Genomic DNA, 16,090 nt, shown 5'->3' on the forward strand with positions numbered 1-16,090 from the left:
ACATAGAAAAAGTATATGCACATGATTTGAGCCTTCATGTCATTTCAGCAGTCATTACTTAGAACTTCATATGTTTTTAATGGGCTTCCCAGGTGGCTCCGGTAAAGAATCCTCCTGCCAGTACAGGAGAAAAAGAAGTTGCAGGTTCAATCCCTGGGTCAGGAAGATTCCCTGGAGAAGGAAATGGCAACCCACTCCAGTATTCTTGCCTGGAAAATTCCATGAACCAGAGGAGCTTAGCAGGCTACAGTTCATGGGGTTGCAAAGAGTTGAATGTGTTATTTTTACTGCTTTTGCATTTGTGTTTTCACAAGTGGAATCTCATTTGAGCATTTCACTGGAAGATAAAAAATCTTGCCTTTTTTGGTTAAGGAAAATGAGACTTGAAGTCAAATGATGTGTCCCAGGGTATATAGCTAGTAAGTGATGGATCAAAGACATAGCATTTGGTATATGCTTTTGGATATGTGCTTATATTACTTTGAAGTGATAAACAGATGTTGGTTATGAAACATCTAACACTCTGTGAAATAGGTATATTATGCTCACTTTTCAGATGAGAAAACTGAAGTTTAGAGGTAGATTGAATGATTAGACCAAACTGTACAGTAGAACATAGAGATAGGATACAAACCTAAGTCTGTCTTTTTATGAATGTTGAATTCTTTTACTCTGTGATGGGTGAAAGTTTTGTTTCCTCAAGTAGATTCTGAAATCTTTGGTGATAGCAACTGTCTTCTGTTTGCTCATATTTCAGAAGCATCAAGCAAACTACTTGCCTCATTAGAGACATCCTATTTTTACTTTTTGAGTTTATTATACAGAGATTTATAGGGATTAATCAGTGGCTGTGTGTTACAACTTTGTGTTCTCTAAACTCTTAGCATTTTCTTCAATTATGAATATAGGCAGTAGCTTACAGTATTGGCATTACCTGTGACTTGTTTTGGATAGAAGTTATAAATATTTCTCATCACATTACACTGTGGCAAACATTATATCTTTGAAAGTATGATAATTATTAGACCTGCCACTAGAATCTTGTTAGCTAATATGCTAATAAAAGCGTATATATTTCTATATCATAATTTTGTATCTTAGTTATTTTTATAGCTATATTTCAATATAGTTTGCTTACTCTGAATCCTTTGTACTTTTCATTTTACATTTAAATCTGAGAGGGATTGGGTCACAGCGTTCATTGAATATCCAAGGGAAATCACCAAACAAAAAACCAAAGAGCCCATACTGGAGTGAAGTCTTCAGTAGGACTTAGTGTGAAAGTTGAGAGTTGGCCTTAGGAAGAAGCTTAGTTTCAGGTAAGCTTTGTAAGTAAAGAGAAAGTTTAGTAAGGAAGGAGAGTAGTTGTTTGGGTGGTTAGATTCAAGAGAGCAAGTTTAAAGTTTGGAAGGGAAAACCTCAGTGGGCGATTAGATCAGATGGCTGAAAACATAAAGTTGAATGGGATAAGGTTATTACTTATATGGTGACTAGGAAGATTTGTATTAGGAAATAAGGTGATGTGAAGGCAGAAGGAAGTACTGATTTTTTGAAAGGATTCTGGAGGAGTTCTGGTTTTTGGTAGATGAGATGACTTAGATTTCTATGAATTTTTTGGATTTTTGTAGCCTGAGTGGGTGTCGGAGGTTCAGAGAGAAGCTTTAGCTTTGACCGGACTCAACCTGCATTCTGGATCCTCAGGAGTCTGGAAGTCTAGGATGAGTACTGTGTCTTGTCAGAGGGAGGTGGGGAGGTGGGGGAAGAACGTACCCCAATGGTGGCTTTCATGAGAGCATGTAGAGAAAGGTAACATTTTAAAAGTATACTATTAAGAAGAAAATTATTATAGGAATAGGAGTTAATAATACTAATATATAGCATTTATTGAGCCCCTACCATATGCCAGTTACTGTGCTGAGTGTTTTGTGTACTTCCTGCATTCATTCATTTTAAGTAGAGTAGACGCATTCTTTCAGAGAGGTTAATCTTGAATTTTTACAGTCTTCCAAAGCTTTTGACTGTGTGGATCACAACAAACTGTGAAAAATCCTTCAAGAGATGGGAATACCAGACCACCTGTCCTCTTGAGAAATCTGTATGCAGGTCAGGAGGCAACAGTTAGAACTGGACGTGGAACAACAGACTGATTCCATATAGGGAAGGAGTACGTCAAGGCTGTGTATTGTCACCTTGCTTATTTAACTTATATACAGAGTACATCATGAGAAATGCTGGGCTGGATGAAGCACAAGCTGGAGTCAAGATTGCTGGGAGAAATATCAATAACCTCAGATATGCAGATGATACTGCCCTTATGACAGAAAGTGAAGAAGAACTGAAGAGCCTCTTGATGAAAGTGAAAGTGGAGAGTGAAAAAGTTGGCTTAAAACTCAACATTCAGAAAACTAAAATCATGGCATCTGGTCCCATTTTTTCATGGTAATAGATGGGGAAACAGTGGAAACAGTGGCTGACTTTATTTTTGGAGGCTCCAAAATTACTGCAGATGGTGATTGCAGCCATGAAATTAAAAGACGCTCACTTCTTGGAAGGAAAGTTATGACCAACCTAGATAGCATATTGAAAAGCAGAGACATTACTTTGCCAGCAAAGGTCCATCTAGTCAAAGCTATGGTTTTTCCAGTAGTCGTGTATGATGTGAGAGTTGGACTATAAAGAAAGCTGAGCACTGAAGAATTGATGCTTTTGAACTGTGGTTTTGGAGAAGACTCTTGAGAGTCCCTTGAACAGCAGGGAGATCCAACCAGTCTATCCTAAAGGAAATCAGTCCTGAATATTCATTGGAAAGAATGATGCTAAAGCTGAAACTCCAGTACTTTGGCCACCTGATGCAAAGAGCTGACTCATTTAAAAAGACCCTGATGCTGGGAAAGATTGAAGGCGGGAGAAGAAGGGGACGAGAGAGGATGAGATGGTTGGATGGCATCACTGACTCAATGGACATGAGTTTGAGGAAGCTCCAACATGAGTTTCAGGAAGCTCCAGGAGTTGGTGATGGACAGGGAAGCTTGGCGTGCTGCAGTCCATGAGGTTGACTGAGCAACTAAACTGAACTGAACTGAGTAAGAGTAGATGCACTCTTTCAGCGAAGTTAATCTTGAATTTTTGTAGTCTTCCAGAACCTGAGCTTAAAATTAGTAGCATCTTCTAACAGCTGTTTAGTCATCTAGACCAGAGCTTTCCAAATGATACTGCCAAAGCATATTGAATGTATATGTACATATGTACATTGACTCCCCGCCAATCCTAGAATCACTGAATCCTAAAACCTAGTGTGCTTGTGTACTAAGTATCTTGTCATTTTCTATGCATGCCATTTTATGAAAATCTGTGAGAGGTATTGATCCTGATCTTGTCTTTGTCTGATTATCCCATTGGAAGAACTAATAGTGAATCTTAGGATACAGTCTTAGCCTTGGGATGTGAGGAGTTTCTAAAAAAATTTTTTTATTTGAGGTGAGGACAAAGGCATCTTTTATTAGGGAGCAAGGAAGGTGTGCTTGGCGCTCCAGTTCACATTTAGATTGCTGATACACAGCACAGATTGGGTCTGATATTCAGTATTAGTGTTGTTAATGCCACCAAAAATCATTTGTGTATATTTGAAATGGGTATATATCATTCTCCTCATCCTGTATATATGCTTTCAGTTTGTTAAAAATTCACTGTACTCTTTATTCGTCTAATATAAGATCTTGTGACATGATTTCCTAATTAACCTCCCTCCCACAGTTGCTTATAAGGATTTAATAAATGAACATTTTTCTGACTTGAATAGATGTGATAGGAAGCTTTTTTTCCTCCTGATTTTATTGAAATTGGAACTTAAGAATGGATTTCAGATCACTAACTAATAAGTTACACTTACAGACTGTTTTCTTGGGGTCTTGGGTTTAGAATGTTGTTTTATTCTGATATTTATACTGCTTAATGGTTATTGCTGTGATGTAGTAGATAACGCTTTTAAAATGGTACTTCTGAAAAAATGCACACCAAAGCAGTGATGATAATTCAGTATTTGTTGGTATAAAACTTCTTGAAGTTTGTGCTATTTGCACATATAAGCTGAAGGTCATGTTAAATGTTCCGGGAACCCTGTGTATATCCTGCTGCTTTTCTCTGTCTTTACTCATCCAGCATCCTTTAGATGGCAAAAGTAGGAAAGCATCTGACCTAGTACATCTTAGCTCTGCACTGAGCCTCATATGCTAGGAAAAAGCAGTGGACTTGGAAATTAGTAGACCTGATATTAAATATTGTAGATATTTTGTTTTGATACTTAATCAAAAATTGACAAGTATTAGTTTCTTAGTTACATTATTCAGTCTGAACCATGTTGGTGTGATACTAAAATCCATTGTTCTGTTTTGTACTTTGAACCAGTCTTTTATCCATGTATGGTTTTGTAAAATCATTTATTGGTAATTTAGAAAATGTGATTCACTGAGTTATACAAATCTTTCAAATGTTGGAACATTTCTTTTTTTTTTTTAATTTTTATTTTTACTTTATTCTACTTTACAATACTGTATTGGTTTTGCTGTACATTGACATGAATCCGCCACGGGTGTACATGAGTTCCCAATCCTGAAACCCCCTCCCACCTCCCACCCCATATCATCTCTCTGGATCATCCCTGTGCACTAGCCCCAAGCATCCTGTATCCTGTATCGAACATAGACTGGCGATTTGTTTCTTACTTGATAGTATACATGTTTCAATGCCATTCTCCCAAATCATCCCACCCTTTCCCTCTCCCTCAGAGTCCAAAAGTCTGTTCCATACATCTGTGTCTCTTTTGCTGTCTCGCATACAGGGTTATCATTACCATCTTTCTAACTTACATATATATATGTGTTAGTATACTGTATTGGTATTGGTGTTTTGGGAACATTTCATTATATAATATTTTTTTAAAAATCACACTTGTTATTATTACCACCAATCTTATCAGAAAAGTATTGGAAAGTAACTCAGCTCACAATGCTGAATACTGAATTTCCAAAATTCTAATTTTTCCTCAAAAGCTTGAATTTTGTCCATGGCAACAAATACTGTTATTTTGTTGTCTTTGAAATGACAGGTAAATGTCTGTCAGATACTGAAATCTAAATACTAGATGTCAGCTTTTCTTTTAAGAAAAAATAGTATCCTACAGAGCTATTTCAATGGCTGTTTCAGCTCACAACTTACATAGGTTCTTTTCCTTGAAAATGCCATCATACTTTAATGTGCAGCAAAAGTACTTTTTGTACCACACAGAATATTAAAATGATGTGTACTTAATGATAGGAGTTTACTAAAATTAATTTTTACACATCATCAGAGACATTTTTTCATGTTTTAATCATATTATTTTAATTAGAAGGATGAATGTACAATTAAGCATTGCAGTTAAAATTAACATTAAATTGATAATGCAGTCACGATTTTAGGAGTTTATATTGCATTTTTAAGTGTATATTACATACAGGCAAAATGACATTTTATTAAAAAAATTTATGTGTTTCTAGGAGCTATGAAAGTGAGCATCATTTAAGAAAATTTAGAAAACTTTTCACAAACCAAGAAATAAATTTATTTATATATTTACTTTTTATACTGTTTATTGAAGTATACTTGATTTATAAAATTATGTGGATTTCAAGTGTACAGTGTTATGATATAATATATCTTATGCTCCATTTATATCTTATGGTCCATTTAGACACGACTGAGCAGCTTTACTTTCACTTTTCACTTTCATACATTGGAGAAGGAAATGGCAACCCATTCCAGTGTTCTTGCCTGGAGAATCCCAGGGGTGGGGGAGCCTGGTGGGCTGCTATCTGTGGGATCGCACAGAGTTGGACATGACTAAAGCGACTTAGCAGCAGCAGCAGCATGGTCCATTTAAAGTTATAAAATGTTGGCTATATTAGCTGTGTAGTAAGCTATATTGTTGTAGCTTACTTTATTTATGGTATTTTCTTTTTTATGGAAAAGCATTTTATTTTTTTAATAAATTTATTTTTAATTGGAGGATAGCTGCCATACAGTATTACTCTGATTTCTGCTATGCATCAGCATGAATCAGCCATGGGTATGCATATGTCCCCTGCCTCTTGAACTTCCCTCACACCTCCACCCCATCTCACCATCTAGGTTGTCAGAGAACACTGGATTTGCACTCCCTGCATCATACATCAAATTCCCACTGGCTATCTATTTGCAGAAGACATTCTTAAATGAATTGTCATTTTGTATTTTAACTGCAGGTGTGTGATGGCGAGGAATACAGTTCAGTTCACACTCTATTAAGGAATGAACACTGGAACACTCTCATACTACTACTTTTTATGGCACTACCAAGATGCCAACAGTTTTATTCAGCATTGCCTTTGTACCATGAGTGCAAATGTCAGTACAGTTTAGGAAAAAAATGAAAGGCTGTAAAGCCTTAGTCTTATTACGAAAAGTAGTGTTGACCACATGGGACCTTCTGAAAGGGTTGTGGGAGCCTATCAGTCACAGGTTAAAAACTTCTGTCTCCTGTGTCCTGTCACTACTGATGTGAAATGTTATCTTGATTCTATGAAATTCCTCTGGACTCTTCAGAGATTTTTGGACACTCTTGTGCTCCCTTAATGTTACTTTGTTTTCTTTCACTAATACCAAAATTAAAATTCCTGTATCTTTTAGTATGTTTATTTTCTTATTATTTGTATTATTTTAGATATTTTGTCTTGTTGATATTTTTCATATCAGCTTGTCTGATGTCAAAAAAATAGGATCTATACCATAAGGATTATGAGATTACATTAAATTTATAATTAATTTGAGGGGAATGAACATGTTTACAACCTTTGAGTTTTCCCATCTAGAAACATATTAAATGAAATATTTATGTTTTAAAATTTTACTACCTTGCATATTTTAAAGTTTATTCCGAGATATTTTAAGCTTTTTCTGTTTTTCTTGCATCAGTTCAGTTCAGTTCAGTTGCTCAGTCGTGTCCGACTCTTTGCGACCCCATGAATCACAGCACACCAGGCCTCCCTGTCCATCACCCATCTCCCAGAGTTCACTCAAACTTACATCCATCAAGTCAGTGATGCCATCCAGCCATCTCATCCTCTCTCGTCCCCTTCTCCTCCTGCCCCCAATCCCTCCCAGCATCAGAGTCTTTTCCAATGAGTCAACGCTTCACATGAGGTGGCCAAAGTTCTAGAGTTTCAGCTTTAGCATCATTCCTTCCAGAGAACACCCAGGGCTGATCTCCTTTAGAATGGACTGGTTGGATCTCCTTGCAGTCCAAGGAACTCTCAAGAGTCTTCTCCAACACCACAGTTCAAAAGCATCAATTCTTCGGCACTCAGCTTTCTTCAGGTTCAACTCCCATATCCATACATGACCACTGGAAAAACCATAGCCTTGACTAAATGGACCTTTGTTGGCAAAGTAATGTCTCTGCTTTTCAATATGCTATTGCATATAAACTTTAAATAAAAGTTTTTCAGTTAAATGTCTTGAATTTTTTAGGTAGATAAACTAAATCATCTTCAAGTGATATTTTTTTCTCAATTTGCAGGGGTTTTTCCTGATTGCACTGGCTAGGATCTCCCATATAGTGTTGAATAGTAAAGATATTAGGCCTCTTTGTCATGTTCCTGATTTGAGTGGGAATATTTAAGTTTCTCTGTTAGTTTTTTGTTTTGTTTTGGTTTGTTTGAGGGGGGTGGTGGGTTGAGGTTTTGATTCTTAAGAAAAAAATCTAGGTAGCAAAGTTTTCTTCTGCCTCTGTTCCTTAAGAGTTTTGGGTTTTTTAAGTAAATTTTATTAGTTTGCTCTTAGCATCTGTTGAAGTAATCAAATGTGCTTCTCTTTTACTTACTTAACATGATGAATTACATTAATATCACTCCTGTTGAACCAACCTTCCATTCCTTGAACTAATTCTATTTAGTGCTGTGAAAACCTGGTAGAATTAATTTGCTTTTTAAAAAAAAAATCAGTATTATTTAAAATTTTGAATATATACTCAGAGCTGATATTATCCTTAAATCTTTTCTGGTTTTGTTTTCTGGGATATGCCACTTTGCTAAGCAATTGAAGTTTGTCTCTTTCTGTGCTCTGATACAGTTTAAATTATAAATAACTTTTATAGTAATTATTTGTTTCTTGTGGCATTGATAAAAACTAACCTGCTAAAATAAATCATCTAGCCCTGGCCCTGTTTTTGGGGGGATAGATACATGACACTTTGAATATATCGTCATGTTTTTATAATTAAAGCAGCCTCATAATGGCATAGATCATATGCTTCATTTTGTTCCTGTGGCCCTAGCACCAATAGTACAGTGCTGGGCATATAGAAAGTATTCAGAAAATTTGGTATCAAGTTTGAATTGTTGTTTTACTTTGCTAAAGTTTTATTTGAACTATGTTGATTTTTTTTCTTTCTTTTTTCCCTTCTCCAAGTTCCACTCTTATCGTGGGGACCCAGCTTTAACTTCAGCATCTGGTATGTTGAACTTAGTGGCATTGATGATCCTGATGTAGTACAGCCCTGTCTCAACTGGTATAGTAAGGTAGGACCGTATTTTAAAATCCTGATTTTATGTTTCAGATGCCTGTAATAGAGAATTGTGTCATGCTCTTGTCTTGAGATTAATTTAAAATATTGAGAACAGCAATGATAATTAAAAAGATGAATCAGTGTTTATTAAACATTTGCATTTTGCCAGGTTATTACGTTCTTTGTCACTTATTCACTCATTGCCACTGTATGAGATAGGTACAATTATTATCCATATTTTACAGATGATGAAGTAAAACATAGAGAGGATAAGTATTTTGCCTCAGGACACACAGCTGTCAAGTGCTCCAGGCAGTGCATCAACGCAGGCAGGGTGGCACCAGAATCTGCTATTACATTAATATACCAAATCTGTATTGATAGAAACATTTATACATAGTTTTCAGTGGGGTAGCTGTGGTTCTGGATTGCTCTTATGTATTCCTCCTTTGTGTTTATGTCGAGTAAAATAGCAGTGTTTACTTTTTCTTTTAAAGAACTAAAATTTGAGATAGTTTCTATAAATAGTGTGATCTTATTCTTATAGGAAGTATAAAGATAATATTTAATAATTTTATTCATAGGTCATTTTATATAATAAATGCAACCTGAGAAGTATGAATTTAAATTATTAAGAAATGGGTCTTTGGTTTTTTTGAATACCTTTAATGTTTCGTCTTTGTTTCTGATGTATATCCATTTAACTCTTTTGGCTATGTTTTTGTTGAGGGGAGGACTGTTTCTCGTTAGGGAAGTGATAAGCTTTAATCTAATCACTGCTTCCTGACTTCTTGGACTGAACTGTCAACTTATCTCTTAGGAGGTTGGGAAACAATATAGGTTCTTTCTAAGATTTTTTTTTTTAATAGAATTTCGGTTCTTTTCTGGTCAGTGTAATTGAGGAACTTTTTGTTTGACTAATTTATTGTGGGGATTTGATTATATTCAGTTTAAAGTAGATGCTGGGTTTTTGTTTTTCTGTATTTTTAATATATTTTCTGGGATTACCTGTAATATTCTAAATTATTTCAAGGTTGAGATGATATTCTTAAACATTAAAAATGATAATTACAGTGTTATACATATAACAGCGCTTAGCAGATACTTACAGTCTTCTAAATTCTATTGGTTCTTTTTTTAAAAAAATTAATGAGTAAGGATACTGGAAAAAATTTTCTCTTTAGCCTCTGATATGTACATGTACTTTCTTTAATATATTCACAAATCACTTGATACTTTGAGAAATTGGAGATTGCACCTTTCCCCCCACGTTGTGGACAGATTGTATTTGAGAACTTAAAATTGTTTGGTCATTCTTTCATCAAGTTCTCTGTGTTATTGTAAACCTTTAGAAATTAAAGTCAGCATGATAACAAGGTATTACTGTTTAATATGGTTCCAAATAGTTAGGTAAATCTTTATTTAGAAGCCACTCCACTCCAGTACTCTTGCCTGGAAAATCCCATGGACAGAGGAGCCTGGTAGGCTGCAGTCCATGGGGTCACTAAGAGTGGAACACGACTGAGTGACTTCACTTTCACTTTGCACTTTCATCCATTGGAGAAGGAAGTGGCAACACACTCCAGTGTTGTTGCCTGGAGAATCCCAGGGATGGGGGAGCCTGGTAGGCTGCCGTCTCTGGGGTCGCACAGAGTCAGACACAACTGAAGCGACTTAGCAGCAAGCATATGAAGCTATTAATGTCAAGTTAGTTTGTATATAAATTATTCTTTTGTTGATTGATGAGGGAAAACCTTGCTATAGTGTTTAAGAAAAAGTGTTTTGGTAACCTGTCATTAATAAAATATCAGAAACTATAAACTGATCAGTATTTTGAGTCTTGTAAATTTTCCTGCTTTATTAAACAGTAATGCTGACAAGTAAATTATATTTTTATTTGGTTATTATGCATTGGTTCCATGTCAGTTTGTTGTATTCTTATTTAGGAAATTTGTGGAAGTCTTATAACTTATTCTTTTTTTAAATAATTATTTATTTTTGATTGATGATTGGTTTACAGTATTGGTTTGATTTCTGTCATAGATCAACATGAATTACCATAGGTATACATATGTCCCCCCTTCTCTTGAATCTCCCTCTTCCCTTTTGCCCATTCCCACCCCTCTAGGTGATTACACAGCCCCAGTTCGAGTTCCATTGGCTGTCTATTTACACATGTTAGTGTACATGCATCCGTGGTGCTCTCTCTATTTATTTCACCCTCTCCCACTTCTCCCCTGCCCTTGTCTATAAGTCTGTTTCCTGTGTCATAACTATACTTGAAGTTAAATTTTCTTTTAAATTCTATATGTGATCTTGTTTTTTGGCATTCATCTTTTTAGGGAAGAGACTTAGTACTTTAAATATTTCTTTTTGGATTGTAATTAATTGAGATTTTTTTACTTTATAGCTATTTAATCAGTGGATTAGCTCAGGGTTGGTAAAAAATTATGAAACTTAAATAGTTTCTCCCTGATGATTTTGAGTCATAAAACCTGTTTGTGAATTTGAAATACATGAACATTTGATAATATTTGTCATTCAACTAATAACTTATTACTAAGAATAAAGAGCATGTATTTAATGGCTTCTGTGCTTTCAGTACCAACGTTGTAGCCCGATTAGTAAAAAGCTTGGAAGCTATTATTTTTACCATCTTAAGTAAGATTTGATAAATATTTTTTCTGGTTCTTTTCTTGAAAGTTCAGAATTAGGCCTGGTTTCATCTTTTGTTATCTTTTATCCTCATGAAATAATATGCCAGTAATATATCTGTATATCTTCATCTCTTTAATATCTTTCTGCTATATACTTTGTGACCTTTGGCAAGTTATTACAATTGACTAAGCTTCAGCTTTGCCATTTAATAGTAGAATTAGTAATGATACTAATGAATAGGATTAGTACAACGCTAAGTTATGCTTAGTATGTTTAGTTAATGTTTAAAATGCTCACTTTAGGTTAGTAATTGTCACTTCTTATTTCCTAAAGTAATAACTAACCAGATCTCTTTTTTTCATACCTTCTCTTGTGTTCCAGTAGTACCGTGAACAGGAAGCTATTCGTCTTTGCCTAAAACACTTTAGACAACATAACTATACAGAAGCCTTTGAATCACTGCAAAAGAAAACTAAGATTGCCCTGGAACATCCAATGTTAACAGATCTGCATGATAAATTGGTATTGAAGGGTGATTTTGATGCCTGTGAAGAATTGATTGAAAAAGCTGTAAATGGTATGTCATAAATATGTAACTTAGATTGGTTATTAGGGCGATTTTTAAGTATATACAAGAAACAGGATTTTTTTTTTAAAGAATATATAAGTTTATGTCAGTTCTTAGTTTTCTTTTCTTTTTTCCCTTCTTCTCTCCCATCTTTTTACTCTAAAGATTTAGTTCCTTGAGTTAGGGACTTATTTTCTTTAAGACAGGTCCGTAACGTGATAATGAAACTTGAAAAATAAGCAAATAACATATTTGAACTCACGTATCTAAATTTAAGTTTTCATCTTGGAAAACCATGTACTTACAGATGCTAACATTGACTAGCACTGAGCAACTTAGAAAAATTCTTTTAATGTTACCTTCAGTACCAGTGACCTAGTCCTTTACATATTTTTATTGATAACAAGTTGTCATTTTTTAATAGTGTAATTTGGGGCTTCCCTGGTGGCTCAGATGGTTAAGAATCTGCCTGCCAGCACAGGAGACCCAGGTTCAATCTCTGGGTCAGGAAGATATCCTGGAGGAGGAAATGGCAACCCACTCCAGTATTCTTGCCTAGAGAATTCCATGTTCAGAAGAGCCTGGCAGACTACAGTCCATGGGGTCGCAAAGAGTTGGACACCACTGAGCGCCTGATATATACACACATACAATTTGGGGGTGGGGAGTGCTTGGATAAGACAAAAAATTTTATTAGTATACAGTTAATAATGATATAGTTGATAATGAAGAGATTTGTATTAGAAACATTGTCTGTGTAATGTGAATGCTACATAATTGCTAATTTTCTTGGCTAGCCTGTGATCTGATTCTGAAAGAAATGTGAATGTTAGAGCATAATATTGTTGTAGAAAGGAGAACCCCTTCCAGGGCCTGAGAGTGGGCTCTTGTCTAACACTGGAAAATGAACTATCCCAGGAGACACATGTGCCAACAGAGCAAGAGACTTTATTGGGAAGGGGCGCCCAGGCAGAGAGCAGTAGGATAAGGGAACCCAGGAGAACCGCTCTGCCATGTGGCTCGCAGGCTCAGGTTTTATTGTGATGGGATTAGTTTCTGGGTTGTCTCTGGCCAATCATTTCGACTCAGAGTCCTTCCTGGGGCCACACGCATTGCTCAGCCAAGAGAGATGCCAGTGAGAAATCTGGGAGATGGTGGGACACATGGTCTCCTTTTGACCTTTCCCGAACTCTTCCGGGAAAGAGTGGTAGGTAGCTTATTAATTCCATGTTCTTTACTAGGACCTCCTGTTGTAAAATAACTCATGCAGATGGTTACTATGGTGCCTGACCAGGGTGTGTGTTTCCCCTAACAATATAATCTCCCAAGGTAATTGTTTGGAGGATGATAACCAATTAAATATTTAAGGTCTTGTGTTTTGTTATTTAAGGAACTCTGTCTTAATGCTTTTAAAAAATTTAACTGTCATAGTAACAGAGTACAGAGTAGATGCTTGTGTTATAATGAAAAATAAGTATTTGGTCTTTTCTGTTTCCTGGCACACAACTCCTAAAACCCTTGGGATCTGCAGAGTGATGTGTCTTTTGTATGCTGAGATGACTGGTGCTGAAGTCCCTAGGTAACTTCAGATCTCCATAAAGATCAAACCATGTGATTCAGCCCCATCCCTGATCTCTGGGGAGTGAAGCAGAGTCAAAGATGGTGTTCAGTCACCTAAAACCATGTTTTAATCAGTCATGCCCACTCGATGGTATCTCCCCAAAAGCCCAGAACAGTGGGGTTCAGACTACTTTAGTTTGATGAACACATTGAGGTGCTAGGGAGCGTGGCATGAAGGGTATGGAAGGTACACAAACACACACTTCCAGTCACACACACACATGAAGCTGTACACACTTCCAGTCACACACACACATGAAGCTACACACACTTCCAGTCACACACACACACCCTCTACCCTCGTACCTTGCCCTACAGTTTTCTTCCATTTGGCTGTTTCAGATTTGAATCCTTTATAATAAACCAGTGATAGTAACTAAAGTACTTTCCCAAATTATGTAATTACTCTAGACTCATTGACTCTGAAGGGTGCTGTGGGAAACCCCAATTTACAGCTGGTAGGTCAAGTACCAGTGGAATGGAATTTACGATTGGAATTTGAAGCGAGGATAGTCTTGTCAGACTAAGTCCTTTAACTTATGAGATCTGACACTTAACTCCAGGGAGATACTGTCAGAATTGAGTTGAATCTCTGTTGGATATCAAGTTGGAATCAGAGAATTGGAGAAATGATTGGTGTAAGGAGAAAACCCACACATTTGGAGTCAGAAGCACTGTGAATGAAAAAGCTTAATGCTCAGTATAAAACTTGTGAAATGATGCAAAAAGTTGTATAGAAATCCTATTGCTTTAATAGAAACAAAGAATAATAAACTTTCCTGGTCCTCTTTTCATATATTTTAATCTTATCACTATCTTTCATTATTATTAGGCACTCACTTATCAGAGTTGTTGTTCTTGTTCAGTCACACAGTCGTGTCCGACTCTTTGTAACCCCATGGACTGCAGCACGCCAAGCTTCCCTGTGCATCACCAGCTCCCGGAGCTTGCTCAAACTCATGTCCATTGAGTTGGTGATGCCATCCAACCATCTCATCCTCTGTCATCCCCTTCTTCTCCCACCTTGAGTCTTTCCCAGCCATCAGGGTCTTTTCCAGTGAGTCAGCTCTTCACATCAGGTGGCCAAAGTATTGGAGCTTCAGCTTCAGCATCAGTCCTTCCAGTGAATATTCAGGACTGATTTCCTTTAGGATTTGGTTGAATATTTTACAGTTAGAGAAACAGAACCAGTGCCTTCTTTGAGTTTATAAATTTAAAGTTAAGTTAAAATGAATTGCTCCCAGCTTCACTGTGTAATAACAACAAACCTGCCTCTCAACCTTAGGCATTGTTACTGTTTATCTAATTGATGATGATACTTTCAAATAAATGATTACTGTGTTTAAATAGAATATACTTTGGACTATATACAAATAGAACATATGTAATAATCTCTTATAATCAAAATGCTACTAATGAAAGTATATACGTGTGTGTGTGTATATATATGTATGTATACCATTTCTAAGAATGAGTTTATATTTTTTTAACTTTGTAGATGAAGGCACAAGTAACTTTATGTTCTAAGTCTTTTTATGGCATTTAATATTTTGTTAAGGTAAACAACAGACCCACCAGCAATTTTATGTAATTAGCTAAAAACAGGTTTTAGAACTGCCTGTTTAGCAATAGACTCATTTAAGAGAAGTTAAAATCATGTGTAACTGTGCTATTGCAGACAGTTAACTTATCCTTCTGACTCTAGGAAGGAACCAAGTTTAGGGAAATTGGTAGTAATTGTGCTTGAGACTTAAAGCCAAGTCATACTTTTTTTACACTTCACTGGCCTGGAACAGTGTTTAGTTAATAAACATTCCTTCCAGGGTTATTCAGTTTGCTGCTGACTTCACTGATGATGATTTGTTGGACAAATAAGGAAGTAAACACTGCAAAGTTTTTTGGCTTGTGCTCCATTAAAAACATAGTAGAGAAGGTAAGAAGTTTCTGCCTGATCATAAGAAAGTCTAGGGAATCCAAAGCATTTTTCAGACTTCTTATGGTGGAGGAAACAAAAACTACTTTTAGTGTATTTGATGTATTAGTATGCTCTTCTTCAAGTATAGTCTGTATTTTAAGAAAATGTTGGGGTATATTTATTTCTTTAATAGACTTCCTGTTTGCCTAGAAACTCCCTTGTTTGTTGTTCAGTCGCTCAGTCGTGACCGACTCTTTGCAACACCATGGACTGCAGCATGCCAGGCTTCCCCTTCCTTCACAACTCCCGGAGCTTGCTCAAACTCATGTCCATTGAGTCGGTGATGCCATCCAATCATCTCATCCTGTGTTGTCCCCCGCCTTCTCTTCCTGCCTTCAGCCTTTCCCAGCATCAGGATCTTTTCCTGTGAGTTTGCTTTTTGCATCAGGTGGCCAAAGTATTGGAGCTTCAGCTTCAGCATCAATCCTTCTAATGAGTATTCAGGACTGATTTCCTTTAGGATTGACTTGTTTGATCTCCTATATTTTATAGGCTTATGGCCTATATAAATATGGATAGGGTAGAATCTGCATATTTTATGCTTTCATGACATACCTAATTAGACTAATACCTATTAGACTAATTCACGTAAAATGTTTAGGATTTAACCTTTTCTTCCTGTTTTCTGAATAAGTGTAAGATGTGAATTATTTCTTTCTCAGATGCTTGGTTGAATTTACCATTGAACTAT

General features: G+C 36.1%; 1 protein-coding gene across 1 annotated transcript in view; it reads left to right on the forward strand.

Annotated features, from left to right (window-relative positions):
• MKLN1 (muskelin 1) overlaps nt 1–16,090 on the forward strand; it is a 203,524-nt gene that overhangs the window by 78,148 nt on the left and 109,286 nt on the right. Inside the window, exons 5-6 of the mRNA XM_068972702.1 lie at nt 8,482–8,591; nt 11,621–11,813. Coding sequence (XP_068828803.1) covers nt 8,482–8,591; nt 11,621–11,813 — 303 coding nt within the window. The remainder of the gene's footprint in view (nt 1–8,481; nt 8,592–11,620; nt 11,814–16,090) is intronic.

The sequence above is a fragment of the Capricornis sumatraensis genome, chromosome 5, assembly GCF_032405125.1.
Source record: "Capricornis sumatraensis isolate serow.1 chromosome 5, serow.2, whole genome shotgun sequence".
Classification (NCBI taxonomy): domain Eukaryota; kingdom Metazoa; phylum Chordata; class Mammalia; order Artiodactyla; family Bovidae; genus Capricornis; species Capricornis sumatraensis.